This window comes from Epinephelus moara, chromosome 22 (assembly GCF_006386435.1).
Source record: "Epinephelus moara isolate mb chromosome 22, YSFRI_EMoa_1.0, whole genome shotgun sequence".
Taxonomy (NCBI): Eukaryota; Metazoa; Chordata; class Actinopteri; order Perciformes; family Serranidae; genus Epinephelus; species Epinephelus moara.
In genome coordinates, this window is record NC_065527.1 from 9,764,767 (window position 1) to 9,780,732 (window position 15,966).

The 15,966-nt window shown below is 42.3% G+C and overlaps 1 protein-coding gene across 1 annotated transcript in view; it reads right to left on the reverse strand.

Annotated features, from left to right (window-relative positions):
* Nucleotides 1-15,966, reverse strand: part of thsd7aa (thrombospondin, type I, domain containing 7Aa) — a 167,345-nt gene that overhangs the window by 25,863 nt on the left and 125,516 nt on the right. The window contains exons 10-21 of the mRNA XM_050034131.1: nucleotides 15,640-15,772; nucleotides 14,533-14,636; nucleotides 11,371-11,565; nucleotides 10,882-11,148; nucleotides 9,178-9,356; nucleotides 8,944-8,949; nucleotides 8,505-8,638; nucleotides 7,762-7,915; nucleotides 7,028-7,169; nucleotides 6,737-6,852; nucleotides 6,542-6,659; nucleotides 76-221 (exon numbers count right to left, since the gene is read on the reverse strand). Coding sequence (XP_049890088.1) covers nucleotides 76-221; nucleotides 6,542-6,659; nucleotides 6,737-6,852; nucleotides 7,028-7,169; nucleotides 7,762-7,915; nucleotides 8,505-8,638; nucleotides 8,944-8,949; nucleotides 9,178-9,356; nucleotides 10,882-11,148; nucleotides 11,371-11,565; nucleotides 14,533-14,636; nucleotides 15,640-15,772 — 1,694 coding nt within the window. The remainder of the gene's footprint in view (nucleotides 1-75; nucleotides 222-6,541; nucleotides 6,660-6,736; nucleotides 6,853-7,027; nucleotides 7,170-7,761; nucleotides 7,916-8,504; nucleotides 8,639-8,943; nucleotides 8,950-9,177; nucleotides 9,357-10,881; nucleotides 11,149-11,370; nucleotides 11,566-14,532; nucleotides 14,637-15,639; nucleotides 15,773-15,966) is intronic.

Sequence of the window (15,966 nt, forward strand, 5' to 3'; positions counted from 1 at the left end):
TAGTAAAGCCGCTAAGACATTATTGGCCAAACTTGATGCAGTCCCCTGACAGAAGACTGATGGAGGCCGACTAACCTCAGACTTGCACTCAGACCAGGCACTGTATCTCCAGCTGTAGCATGGCTTCACCAGACAGGGCTTCCACTGCTCCATCTGGGATGGACAGGGCCTCCCGTCGCCCTGGGGAGCCTGGATCACTGTCCGCCTCCTCCAGAGCTTGCCTGCAAAACAGCAGATAAAAAGAAGAAAAAAATGTATTATTTATTCATGAGGACATTGACTGAGAGGAGGAAGACAGTTAGGGTGAGACCAGCAGGAAGAGTGTGGATGTGTAAAGTGATTTGGAATACTATATCGTCTGTCAAGGTGACCTCTGGGCCTCTACCGCTGGAACTACAGTAAATTCTAAAATCAAAGCTGGCATTCGAATGATGGCCGGCATAAAAAGAGAGGCCAGTTGCTATTAAAAGTTTCCACTGCAACGGCTCCTGATTTTGTACCATTTCTACTCTACATCTGGGTGAATTTATTGAGTAACTTTATTTTCCAAGGAATAAAGTCTGAATTCCATTTTTTTCTGTCTCAATGTAATAATTTTAGCTGACTTAATCTATGGTGCAATTTCAGGGCTTCATCATACTCCCTGCAGCCATTTTTTAATATTCACATTCCTTTGTTGTGTTAAAATTAAACAGTGACTGTCTTAGGTTGGGGGATATGAGTAGGGAGGATGGTAGGAGTGCCCTTTACCAAATTCACTCTGCATTTTAACAAAGTGCCCCAGGGATGGGATGTGAGAAAACTCTCAATTAGCTGCTGTCTCAAAGGGAGTGCATGTGCTTTTTTCCCCACCGTATCACTTAAAACAAATACGACATTCAGCAATAATACTTCAAGCGGCACAAAATGAAAAGTAGGTCTCTAAAATCACAAAACTTTGAACATTCAGAAGTACATTTTGTGAAGTATGTTGGCATTAATACTGATACATAATGTGTCATTTTATGGTGCTGTTTTGAATAGAGACAATAAAATGTAAAACTGTATGACGTGCTTCAAAAAGTTTATTCTCAGAGCTCCAGGCTTTTTCAGAGAGATCAATACCTCCCATATTTCAAACACACGCAGGATTAATTGATATTATCTCCTGTGTTGTTATTGCCAAGTCCCACAACACTCCACTTAATGTTGAACACTATCAGGAACAAGTCCCTGGGTGATGTTTCCCCAGCAGCAGGTCGCAACAGCTGCCAGTTCATCTTCCAACAAACCAGCCAGTGTGCATGAAGACAGGGAGCTTCCAAAAACCACTATGAAACAACAGGCTTCATGCAAGAACCAGTCATATGGACAGAGACGATCTTTAGCGGCACATAGGCTTGTCACGAAACCAGAATTTCAGTAGTCGATACCAATATCAGTGGATTTTCATGATTCTCGATACTCATTTGTGTGTGTCGGCTTCGTCGAGTGTACCAAGTGCAGCACGATGCTGGTATATGACAGCAAAAAGACGGGGACCTCGACACTTAAAAAGGCACATGACGAAGGCTTGCCATGGAAAGAAAGACGAGAGTCAACCTTCAATGTCCACGTTCGTATCCTTAAAAAAAAGTCAGGTTTAAACCGGGCTTGGGCGTTCTTCTTTGGCGCTCATCCTCGGCACAGACTGACGCGCGTATACTGCCCCTTCAGTTCCGACAGGAATGGACACGGCCCGCTGAGGGCAAAGTTGTATCCGGTATAAAAAACAGGTACTGACGTATTTTTTGCATGTTGGCATCGACTTGGTACCGAAGTATCGGTTTTCATGACAACCCTTGCAACTGATTTAACTTGAACATGTTGCATCAGTAAGAAAAACACTAAACGCCTTCAAGAAATAGTTCCTTATTTTAGGTAAGACACTAGTTTGACTTCTTGTGGAAAGTTAGAAGAGAAAACTAATATCAACCCTCTCTGCTAGAGCAAGCAGGCAAACAGCTCGCTTCGCTACATCCAAGCTTGTTAATACCCAAACATTTAAAGCTCAGAGATTAACACACTTTATCTAGTTATCTGTACACAATCAGAAAAGTAAATTATAGCTGAAAGCAGCAATGAATGGGCCGTCTCACCTTGCCACAGGTCTGGGGTGTTAGTAGGACGCCAGTTAATGCGGCTGCATATTCCCGAGAGTGTCAGACATCACACACACGACTTAAACATTGTTTCCTACATGGAGTGTGTGCTGCTGGAAATTACATCTTGCAAATTGTGTACCACTCCCTGTATCCACTGTGTGGTACTAGAGAACACAAGGTGCTGTATGTCATGTATAGACCCCTCCATGTAACTTTCATGTAATCAGATGATCTTTGTCACATACGGCTGACTTTCTGTTGTCAGTCAGTGGCGCGATGACTACTATAACTCAGTATGGGCCTGTGGATGTCTCCAGGCATCGACTCTTATCCAGCACGAGAATTTGGAGCTATCACGACAACTCAGTTGAAAACTCACGATAAAGCATCATCAGTGTCTTACGGCTTTTCTGTGCATGCTTGAGGTGGATCTGGTCAACCTGCTACAACAAGTACATTAAAGTAAAACATGTAATTTCCTGTTGCCAGTAGGTGGCACTATGACTAAATTGCAATATTGCACATAAGTCAAGTTACAAACCACTTCCTGTTTCATGGCAACATGGATGACGCCCTGCCACAGCCACACCCTTGAATGGGTAAAATCTCTAGGAGGCAGTTTGTCAATGTGCGACCCCTGTCAATGGCAAAAAGTACACTAAAATCAAAATGGCTGACTTCCTGTCTGGTTTAGGGTAAGTCTTGGGATGTTACATCTGCCTCCCAATGTTTATACATCTAGGTAAAACATACCGCAGGGGCCACTTAGTTGAAGTAGGGTGTGCTATCAAGCCATGTCATACCCAAGCACAAGACCAATTAAATATCAAATTTTTGATACGTGTGCAAAGAGTTTTCAAGCATCATCAGTCTCGAGTCTTAATGGTGCAGTTGTTTTTTTTTTTGTTTTTTTTTTGTTTGGCAATTCTACAACAAGCTGAAGGATTCCTCTTCCTTTAGCTTTGCTTTGGTCTCCCCCAGTTCCTTAAGAAATATTAGGCTCTTTGGCTGCTAACAGTGGTTAAATCAGCTGCCTGCTACATCTGGACACAAGGTTAATGTAAGCAGTAAAGCTTAGTTATATTGTAGATGTGCTGTAAAACCAAAACAATGACCTAAAATAAGCTAAAAAGCTCTGTAGAGCCAAGGGGGAACTCCAGAGTTTGTGATACTTACGTGAGCTTAAGGATGCCTTTAACATTATACATTGCCATTTGATCCAATATTCATGTAAAACTATTTTTAATGGTGAAGTTCACACATTCGGGAGGGAAGGGCCTTCAAAAAAAAAAAAAAAAAGAAGAAGAAGAATGAAATGCCAAGCTAAACGCCTCTAACCCCTGATAAAAACTGTTAGGCTCATTACTTTCCTGCACAAATCCCAGTTAAATCTGGGCCCCAGATTTCTAATCAAAGTTCACCATCTCCATGCCTGAGCACTGCTTTGTTCACTGGTTGCTTTGCAGAAGATGTTAGCGCCTTATGCCCACAGAAACCAGTCATCACCCTCCTTTACGATTTCCATGCTTCAGTGGTCTCCCTGCGGGCGTCCATGGCAGTGTTTGGGGCTGAGCGGCGGGTGGCAGTGAGGGCTGCTGGGTAGAAGAAGGCCTGTGCCAGCTGTCACTATCAGTGTTTGGCTGGAGAACACACAGTGCCATGATTATCTATGCGCACAGGTTGGACACATCCAGGGAAATAGCTGTGTTTTTACACCGCCTGATTGATAACAGCACCTTGCTGCTTCCAGGTATGATCATTTGCTTGAAATCACAAATCCAGCTCATTGCTATTCCTGGCTCAGGAACAGAAATGAACTCTTCCAGGAAAGTATGTCCTCGCAGCCTGCCTGGAGATAAAAAGAAACACAGGATGGAAAGCGAGGAGGCCCTCTATTCCTTTGGCCTACCTGCTGTTTCTCCATACGAGGAAAAAAATCCTTCACGCCTGGGGACAGATTAAGGTTACCACAGTATCTAAAGCCTCTATTGGTTTCATATCTACTATTTGCTCTTGTTGCTTCTGGCTGCTGCACTTCTCAAGGACTCGTGGAGAGCAGAGTGCTCCCTGAGCCCCAGAGCACACACTGGTAATGGACCGCCAATCAATGGCATGATCCGATGGAATTACATGCAAGGACATTATTATCCCTCACTCAGTTGCTTTAGAGCTATAACACCATTGTTTCTCATATCATCGAGCGTTTCCGGTTTCCACCATTACCGTAAGGGAGGCTGACAACTGAGAGCCAACCACTGCTGAGTCCCAGCAGTGATGGATCACTCACAGCTATGAAAGCACTGTACTTGCAAAGTTGCATGAAGAGGCTGCCATGTTGGAATTTTATTAAAATGCAATCAAATGATATCAATGGTCAGCCCATTTTTATCCCCAGTTCATCAGATGCCAATACGAGACCTTGCCCTTCAGGCAGGGGTGTAAATATAGACAGGCAGGCAGTGCGGTTGCATTGGGGCCCATGCGATGAGGGGGCCCATTGAGAGAGCAGGCCCTCGAACAGTGTGTCGGCCAGAGAACAGGCTCTCATTCAGATTGCCAACTCAGAAGTACACAGGTGTTCAAAGAAGAACTCGTTAAATTAAAAAAGGTGGGGCCAACTGCTATATATGCCATCATAAAGGCAAACCCATCTCAATCATGGTCTCTTTTTTTGTGTTTTGTGCTGATGATTGCTGGGTAATATGTATGCTGATGTTGTGCAGTGTCAAGCTGTAACTAGTTCAGGTGCAAAATCTAGCCCTAGGACCCATCATAATAACGTGCACTGGAGCCCATCCTAACTACCATATGCCACTGCCCCCAGCATGTGATATCGACACCACAGGCACCCTTTAGCGTCTTTATGAGAAGCACCAGGCTTTCAGCTTACGCCAACTGCAACCCATCTGCAACCATACTTGATGCTCGAAGCAACTGAGGTAGTATAAAGAGCAAGAAAGTCTGCATAGAGGGGGAGGAAGGGGAGGTGGATGGGTCAAACATACAAAGACTTTCACCCAGGAGGCCACAGTTTGTATCCCGGCAATGTTGATTTAAAGTAATGTAGGTAAAGAAACTTACATAACTACGTTTCATATGAAACCAAAAGTCAAGGTAGTTTTATCACAATGTTTCATAATTTACGTATAGTCATCACGCACTGAGGTCACTCAGTGGCATATTTACTTCATATTATGTTATTGTTGCATATCAGAAATACCTATTTTGACCCAAAACATGATCTTTTTTCTAAACCTTACCAAGTGGTTATGTTGCCTATCATTAGAGTAGCAGTTTCACGTTCCATGTGTTACAATGTGTTTCTGCTGTACGTCACAGTGAGGTGCTAAAGGGTGCCCCGTGCATCACTCTGAGATTATGAGGGGTGTGAGAAAGTGTCTATGTTTGAACACTTCGGAATAAGAATGGGTTGCAATGGCCTTGGTTACTTGGCTTACTTGTTTGAGATTCCTGCCTTACTACCATATTAAAACAATTGACTGTGGTATATAGAATCTCATTCTCATATATCTGGTGGTTTTATAGATACAGCTAATTGTAGGAAGCTAAAAAGTCCTATAAAATCAGATATTTAAGAGACTTTCAAGTCAAATCAGTGGGATAAATACATTTTTTAACCATATTTTGCTGTGTTATCTAGAGAATTTAAAAAGAGAGCAGTAGCAAGCCACGGCTGAATATTCTTAAGCTACAGTATGTCCAAATCTGTGTGGTTTCCAGGGAAAACATTAACCTTTGAAACTCAACATGGACAAGAAGTCTTTGAAGCGTACAGAAAAAATGAATTTTGAACATCTTCTACTCCACAGCAACAGGGCAAACTCAGAGATCATGATATATGACTGAACGCTCCAGAGCAGCTGCCAAATGGACTTTGCGGTGATATTGATTTCTCTACTAAAGTATTTCATTTCTAAAACCCAAATAGCAGCCAGCAACTTGACCCTCCTCTTGCCAGTTACTGTTAAAAGTGTTGCTGCAGTATGGGAACATCTTCAGCCACCCTGATACAATGGCCTACAGTCTGTGCATACATATACAGAGAGATTACCTTACAATGATCAATTGTTCCATATGTGTAAGGACTCCCACAAAACACAAAAGCTGTAAACATGAAGTCACATACACAGGAATATAACTCATTAGATGGAGTCATGCCATCCTGCATCATGGACCTGCGCTAGAGAAAACCAATCAAGGTCAGTCTAATGATTGACGGCAAGTCATGCTACACTACACTTCTAACTAAAATTGCACCAGAGTCGGACACAAATTGGAACCCACATTTTCAGGGAATAAGATGCAGTTATTTGTTCTAGGACCGTTTAATTTCAGCATGACTAAGTGCTAGGTTTAGCATGGAAACAATGTAATGGATAGTACTATAAAACACATACCTGCCAGTCCACAGCTGTGAGTGCACTCGGACCATGGTGACCAATCAGATAGCTGGCAGTTGACGGGACATTCCACAACACAGGAAGCATTCATCTGCCACTTCCTCTCCAGGCCCAACTGCAACAGAATACAGGGTTTAATTTACTCATTGCTAAAAAGGTAGAGGTTTTAATAATAAATGCTGCACAACCCACCTCTTTACAGAATTTGAGGTCTACCGATTTGCCGTCGCTGCGCACACAGTCCAGCATGCGAGTTTTGATGCCGTTTCCACACACCGCTCTGTCACTGAGCTGACAGGTACTCCAATCTACAAGAAGATTTCTCATCAGCAAAAACAACTCACAGAGTCACACGGCCTAGTGTACGAGCACAATTAAAAAGTGATTAATGCAATCTGGCTCACAAGCACGACTCTCATGTTACACTGTAAATTCTGCTGCCTCTGATAATCCCATACAGTCGACGCTCTATTTGAGTCTCACCGGTGATGTTGTAGGAGTAGTGGAAGCAGTTGCTGTTGAGTTTGCAGGACTCTGTTTCTTTAGTCGAAGGACACTCCTTCTCCTCTCCAGGCTGGCGGAGCGGGTAAGCACTCCTCTCTCGAGTACTGTTCCCACTGCAAGGCTGAGGAGTGGAGGAAAAGATTGCGATTTACTCAGCCAAACTGTTACAGTACATGCACACTGCCGTCTTGTGACACAGCAGTGAGCAACAACAGTGAGCAAAGTTTACTTTAATTGGTCTGTCTCTGTCTGCCGCAGATATGAACTGATTTCAACACAAACACCAGGAACAGATGAACGGATGAGAAGACTTTGAGTTGTTGCCTATTTGTACTCAAAGTGATTATTAATTATTATAGTAGAGTGAATATGCTGTATTCAGTTGAAACATCTGGTACTGACAGTCCATAGCTCTGTATGGGACAGCGTGAATTGTTTAAATATGCATAAACTTGGAGGCGGTGTCAGGTGCAGGTGCTGTGTTATTCTTGCTCAATTGTTTTGCAAATGACAGCTTAAAAATACAGATGTTTCTTTTCCACATTTACATGAAATCATGCTTCCTAACATTTCTTAAACGTCCACTATCAACTAGCGACAAAACTGACTAGAAAACAATTGTGACAGCAATAGTTTGAAGACTATTTTTATGAACACAAAGTACTATGTAGAGGAGTACTACAGTGACAGAGGAACTAATATGTCTTTTTTACCAGTGGACACGGGCTCCAGGCTCCCCAGTCTGATAACACGCAGTCCTCGGGGCAGGGCAGCCGGCTGTTGCGGGCCCCCAAAGGCATCTCCTCTGGATCACACAGGTAGTCCTCCACCTGCTCAGAGGGCCCGTCTATAGTGTTCAGCATACATCTAGACACAAAGGGGTTCAAACAAGGGTAAGTCCATTTCCACAACACCAACTTCTCTGTACCAATTATTACAGCAGTTTTTATTCAATCAGTAGGAATAGTTTTCCAGGCAATTTCTGAATGTAATCAGTTTATCTGGTGACTATGTAATGCATTACTATGTTGAACATGTCTCTAAATCCCCTTTCAGACATTCACTCCTTTAAAATAATCTAAGGGTAATTTAACATCAGTCGCATGTCTGAATAAGCACCGTGGTCAAATTTAAATTCAAGTCACAAACTCCTAAAAATCTTATTATGTCAGACACAAGTCTGAATTGAATGCATTAAGAAAACATAGAGGCTGCAGCTCGAGGTTAAACATGCTCAGAGTCAGATAAATTCTGCAGCCCTATAGGGTAAGTTCAGTATATTTTTGAGCTGGACCCTATTTTCCCAAGTTTTTGTAGTAGCTTTACAACAGAAATTAACATGTTTATAGCCTTTTCAAAAAACTGTTTTGGTCTCTATAGCTAATGCCCTGTCTTTGATTTTTATACATGTCGATTATTTTATACAGTCCATGGGTTTGACATGATTTCTTCTTACCTGACTTTCCTGGTCTGAACACCTTCACCACAGTTATCCTTCAGGTCCACATTGCTGACCTTCCACACACTCCAGGGCTCTGCCACCCACACGTACTGCCCACAGTCACTGAGGCACGGCACCACTTCATACACCTGACACACACAAACATCACAGTTACCTGTCTGATTCTGCACAGGGAATGTGCAGTAGTTTTACAACCAAAAACTGTGAAAACTAAAAGTTGTATGCGTCCCTTAGCTCTGGAACAGATCTGACGGTTCATTAGATTAAAATTCTGTCTAGAAAATTAATCATTGGATTTTTCCTATGACAATTTGACTAAACACAAAAAAATCACTATATCAGAAGTGAAATGACTGAAGTTCCAAAATAAGTGCTACAAAAAGGGCTAAAAGAATCATTAAGCAATAAAAAAAAGAATCGACAGTGTACTTACCTGAGCCTGTAGATGGATGCATTCATCAAAGAAGAGAAAGGAATAACAGAAAATGAGTAATTCAGAATATTGTACTCAGGAATTAAGCATAAATATGAATTTAAAGTAAAAGTAACCTTCCTCTGATCTGGCATTATACATACTGAGGCATATCCAACCTTACTAACGCAAGCATTCAATTGTAATCTTTTGTTGAAACATTAATTACACATCTTTAAGTGAAACCTCTCTCACCTGGTTGACATGGTCTAGTTTAGGACACGGTCTTCCACCGTTGTAGGGCTTTTCTCTCAGCCACTTGGAGCGAACTTTGACCCCACTGCCGCAGGATTTGCTACAACGCGACCAGTTGGACCACTCACTCAGTTTGCAGTCAGACGGACAGGGGATGATGCAAGCCTCCTCAATGTACCCTGCAACCAATCATATAATAACAAACCAGCTTCAGTACTGCACAGATTGATCTGACCTGTTGCGAGGAGACGTAATGGAAACCTGGATTTAGTGGTTTGACTTTCTTCAGATTACCAGCAAAAAGGAGCAAGCAATTACTATGTTAGACCCACAATACTCTCTGGCATAAGAGAACCAATCAAAGACTACCAAATCAGAGAGAAAGCAAGCAGCAGTACTAACTCCGAGTCCGGCGTCTTTTTACAGTTACAGCCAGTTACCATCAAGCAGCCCCGTACTGGGAGAAAGCTTCGACTCACAAGAAGGGATTCTCAATGAGCAAACACAGACACGCTCATTCCCCCGAGTGCTTTGATGTGTTCTCTGTTTCCCAAGGCTAAGATGCAGAATATGACGGCACTGTGATTCTTAATTCCCTTTCCTCCCTTTGTTGGAATATACTGTGGAATGATAATGCAGCTCACGGCAGAGCGGCCTGACAGATTTGGGCTGCTGGCAGCAAAGACATCCTCGAGTTCCCCTGATTGATTGTCGAGTTTACACAGGAGTTTTGATGAAAGGACACACTGATAAGAACCCTGAATTGGGTCAAATGTGATCAGTCTAAGAGATTAACTGATCCCAAATATTTGGAAAGGATTGCTAATTTAAAACAATTAGTGTACAATTAGTAATGTACCTATTTTCGCAACTTAATATACCAAAAAACTGTTTTCTTCTGCACACTGTAAAGGATTCCCTTGCATATTTACACTAAGTTACTGGTAGCATGTTTGCCAGCAAGCTGCTGTATTTCCATTTACAATAAACTACTGTAATGCACTTTACAGTATATAGAAAAATACTGTATTATTATAAAATATTTGGTAATATTTTTTTTGGCGGCTGAGCTCGCTCTTGTCACAGCTCCATACTCGCAGGGCTGCATTTGTGCACACGAAGCACAAATGTTTCCTCGCAATGATGCTTTTCTGCTCGCAGACACTGCTCTGTATGCTCCCATCACGTGCCTTGTATGTGCACGGATTTTGAGACTAATTAAACACCATGAGCATATTAAGATTTACAGGCACTAGACACAGTTTTCTGAAAGCTCTGTCTTGGAGGAAGAGAAATGCTTTAGTCTGGACGGAGGGCTGATATGAAGAGAAAAGATATATTTGCTAAATTAACTGGTTTCGTGTGGAAGTAATTTTGCTGAGCAGCAGCCACTGTGACCACATGTGACAATTACAGGATAATGGTATATGCTGAAATATAATGTGGCAGTAGTGTAGTAAGAGAGCTGCAAAGTCAGCAAAGTCACGCAGTTATGGCAGTGGCAGCAAAATCTATCTAGCATTAACTTATATTTGCCACCATAAGCTGCCGGTCGTACCAGACCAAGTAAGGTTGTAGAAAATATACTTTCACTACGCTCAATATTTGTTTAATCTGTGTGTGCATCTAATGTATTCAATTAAAATGATGTAACTTGTCAACTTGTGTTCAGGTTCATGGGTTATTTGAGCATGGAGAGCTCACCATGGCTGTTGCAGCGAGAGGTCTCCACGATGCGGTTGTCCTGGTCGTAGCACACCATGGCCTGGTAACGATATCCTTGGCCGCACTCCTTGATGTCACCTTGGACCTTCATGCCCAGTTGACCCTCCATGCGGCCGCCTTCAGGTAGGACACAGTCTGACCAGTTGCCCACAGGCTGAGCATTGTATTTGTTGCATGGGCAGTACTGGGTTTCACTCAGGGGGTACACCTGGTGGTTTTTACACTGGTCACGCTTTTTGCTCTTCCCTGCAAAAAAAAACAACAAATACACAAAACAAAAGCTGTAGAACTGTGGGAATTAAGATACAGAAAGGGGCAGGGTTGTTTGGAGTGCTCTGAGTAGACTTTACACAAACAAAAAGTTCAAAATCAAAATCAAAATCAAAATCAGTCTTTCACAACCACTGATTTCACCGTAAGGGTTGATGTAATCTGGAAGTCAGCTTGAAATTAAAGTCTGTCACTCACCAACTAGCATCCTCTTGCGGGTCCTGACGCCCACGCAATCGGCTGTGCAGGAGGAGAACTTGGACCAGCTGCTGAGCTGACAGTCTTCCTGGCAGGGCAGCTGGCAGTGTTGTGTGAGAGGCGGCATGGAGCTGGCAAACTGAAGACAAGCTTCAACGTCTGCCTGCCCACCGTCCTGCTTCCGGCACGAAACAGCTACAGGGAAAAGGAGCGAATACAGTTATATGAGGATGGAGACTTCACATTTCATGGAACTTGGTCAACTTTTACTGAAATGATGAAAACATGAGAGTCATCCATGTGTCCAGGGCAGACTGCTGGGTCTCACGCGCCATACTAACACACCAACATACACAATACCTTCAGTCAGTAAGTCCCAAGTATAAGGACACTCAACTTACTATGCCTGTGGGCCACTTTTGCAAAATGACAAGAGGCCAGGGGCCAGTTAATAAACAAACAATAACATTTATCAGTATATATAATCTATTAATTGCCTGTTTTCAACGATTTAACATCTGCTGATCTCACAGGTAAATCCAGTCGCAGCAGCCCCCCACAAGCCAAGTGTAAGCAGGGGCATTTCAAGGATTTCGGGAAAATCTGGGCTTAATCTGGACCAATGTTGGGGGGCAAGAGAATTCTCCTCTGGAACTTTTTTTGATAAATAAAATATAAATGAATTGAAAGTAAAAAAAACCCGAAACATCCTAATGTGATTCTGTTTATTTTCATTGTGAATTAGAAAATGGTTGACAGGCCACTTGGCACACTGTTGTGAGAGATTTAGCCCTTAGGTTGTAAGTTGAGTATCACTGCCCTAGCACTCTAAACACTGCTCCAATAGTAAAACACTGTATGTGGTAAATTTGGCCTATAGACTCAGCAAATTCCTACATAAAGCATGATTGTGCACCCATACTTTTGGTATGTAGAGCCCAGTATGCTATGCGTCTTATGCATGATTGGAAATCTAAACAAAAGTGACCATTAGTGCCATCTTTCAAATTTAGCTTTCCAGTTGAATTTTAATTTGAAGATCTGTGCTGCTGCTCCTCCCTCTTGTGTTATACTTTTAGAAAATATATTCTGATGACATTTTTGCCACTGAAATGAAAGTTGCACAGATCTACGTAACTATGCATGTTTGGATCATTTAAACAGCTGCTCCAAAATATAAATATCTGTCCATCTTGTTGCAAACTCCATAATGTTTTAGCTTAAGAAACAGTAAGATATTCCTATGACTTCTTTACAGACATTGATTAAGTGCCTGGCCGCTGCATACAGTGCAATACATTATTCATACAGTGTAGATTTGACAGGTACAAAAACCAGCTGCTGACTCTCTTTTGAAATGACATTGGTTGTCTCATATTAATAAAGTGTGTGTTCACTTAAGTGTTACGGTCTACTTTCTCATCACTGAAGGAGTAACTACACCCTGGTCAGTAGTACTGTTTGCATTGCCATCTATCAAATGAAAGTACTTAATAATGAAGACAACGGCCCCTCATGAGATTTACACCAGACATATCATATTACTAGATCATTATTATTGATGCAATATATCTTTTCAGTTGAAAAGGTAGGGTTAATTTAACCGTCCTGTATAATTTTGGTTAGTTTAATAATAATAATAATAAGACATTGGATTTATATAGCCCTTTGAGGTTGTGGGCAGTTTTGAAGAGGTGTGTTCTGAGGGATTTCTTGAAAGTGGAGAGTGAGGGGGAGTCTCTGATGTGTTTAGGGAGTTCCAGAGGGTGGGAATAGTTGGGGGGGGACAGGGCATCAGCAGACCTGAGAGTGCAGGAGGGAGTGTGCTCAGACAGGCAGGGGGGAGCCAGGTTGTGGAGGGCTTTATAGGATGTGAGGAGGATTTTAAAGTGGATGCGCTGGGGTATGGGGAGCCAGTGGAGGTCATGAAGGATGGGGGTGATGTGGTCACAGGTGCGAAAGTGTGTTAAAAGACAAGCAGCTGAATTCTGGATATACATATATTATATAGTTTCTTGAGAGTTTTGGATGATGAACCTTAGAAGAGACTATTGCAGTAGTCGAGTAATGTAAGCCTATAACATCATGTTTCATCAGCTAATTGTAGGTCATACATGAAATCTTAATGTGTAAAGTAAGTGTCGTCGACAAATAACTGTAGTGGAGGAAAATGCATCCTTCCCTTATAAATTGTGCTGGAGTAGATGTAGCACACAAATTTCCCCAAAACAGACAACACTAGACAACACATGCAAGATCTAGAGGGAGCTGCTCTGTGATGGTTTAAACGACCAGTGGGAGTCATACTTTGGCATATGCTAGTTCACATTGACTATGCTTATCAGGGTGTTAAACACACTGCTGGCTTGCCTTTGTCACACTGCTCTATAGTAAAGAAACACAATTGATGATATGTAAACAAAAACACCAACATGCAGTCATTATTTCAGGATATCCCTCTCTTACACCCACAACATTTACTGCACACCCAGACACACACATGCACACATTCATAAGTAAGAAGAAAGAGCTGTGAAATGGCTATGGCCCTCTACCATTGTATTGAATGAGGGGGTGAATTGTAAGAGGCTCGTATTGAATTGTCTCTCCAGCTCAGAGTATACCATTACAGGTAATGGTACATAATGACAAGCACCTCCCAAGATGGAGAAGCAGGATGCTCATCATTGGAATCAGATAATGGTCTCTGTCTCTGAGACTTTAATAGGAGTCTGAGTGTGAGCACTGATAACAAGTCTGCTGCTTGCCTGGATTCTCACTCAGGCCACAGGTATTAGTGCTACACTCAGCAAGTCACTGTAAAGGAACGGTACATGTTTTGTTCTGAGATTGTCTCCCCACCCACAGAATAACTGAACATCCTCTACTTATCGTGGAGTTGAAAAGGTAAGATCTGAAACTCTGTTACCCTTAAATTGAAACATTCACATCCCTCTTCTCCGTCCCATAACAATTACAGCTAGATTAAAGTTGTACGCAGCCTCCAGGTACTGCTTTTATGCCAACTCCCTTAACCCAGGCTCTTGCAAAGAGATCAGATCAGTGGTACCAGATCCCCACTGAAACAACATCTCAGATCAGTTTAATGCCTTTTTGGCTACACTTTGTGAAGTCTTTGTGTGTCTGTGTGGTTGTCCTTACCCCGAACTTGCAGGCCTGGCCCACAGGTCTCCTGAGCTCCGGGACTGTCCTGACGAACTGACCATGGAACCAGCTGGCATCGCCGCCACTTGTGGGTTTTCCATCTAAAGAAGACGAGGTAATGAACCCAATGAAAAATAACAATAAAACATTAAATTCCTTGCCAGCAAACACTAGAAAATGCCTTATCACTATATCTTTGATGGATGGGGCAAACAAGACACTGATCATCTTGATCATCTTAGAGCATTGCTGCTAGGACAAAAATGAAATGCTGAATGTAGAGTTTGTAGTTGATATTTGGCGTCTAGGCTCTGACCTCATGACTAGCCAAAAGGAAATCCAATCCTAAACACTGCAGGCAGGAAGGAGTGACAATAATAAATCACCCCCTCCAGAAACATAGACTCAAACCTACCTGTCCCAATCATAATCCAGGCCATTATCACAAGAGTGCAAGAGTAGGCAATTTTGTGTGAATGTAGCGATGGACTCGTTTGAGTCCCTGAACTAACTCCGAGACTTCAGTTCATTTAGACCCATAGACGGCGCTACAGAAAATGTCATGGGATCATGAAATTCAACCGGGTTCTTCCTGAAAGAACCTTGAATTCACTTAAGAAAATCCATGACAATCCACCAGTTACTTAAGCCCAAAAAGTCCATCCTCTGGAGACCATGTTAACATTGGAGAGGATGGGAAAATACCCCATTGTTATGACTTGGGAGCCTTTACAAATTAGATGGTGACCCACACTACTATCTAGAACTCAGGAACACAATCTGTCCCCTAAAAAAGGATTAGGTTTTGTGTTCAGGATTAGTTCTTGTTAAATGTCATTTTTGAGTTTCTTTTCCTCTCATCTGATGCCACACTTGCTGTGCATTACAACTACATAAGCAATACCCGTGGAAAGAGGTAAAGATGCAGAGTGTAGGCAATTAGTTGGATTAGCCAACAGTCAACGATGAATGATGGAATGATGGTGTGTTACTCATTTGGCACCAGTTTGCGTACACTCTTGTTTTTCTTTTGGGCAATTAAAGGATATCATAGCCATCAAAATTAGGAGGTTGTCAATGCATAATGTGTCCAGGTCCAGTTACCTGTATCCCGGGCATACAGATGGAGCATCACACTCTCTTTCCTGGGTCAGCACTTCAGGACAGTCCTGCCCCCCATTGGCTGGTAACTGGATGGTAATACGTTTCCTGTACTGCTTCTTCTTGGTGCTACCACCTGAGTGAAGACACACGAAAAACACATCTAGTACCTTTTTTTTTTTTTTTTTAGCTAAGTGGACCTAATAAACTAGCATCTGAGGGTAAATGGAAAATACAGAATGTTTCAGAGTGGTCTCCTCTTGAGTTCCAGCATGTCCCAGATTTAGAAAAAGTACTTAAAAAATGGATTTCTGTTCCGCACTCTTGGCT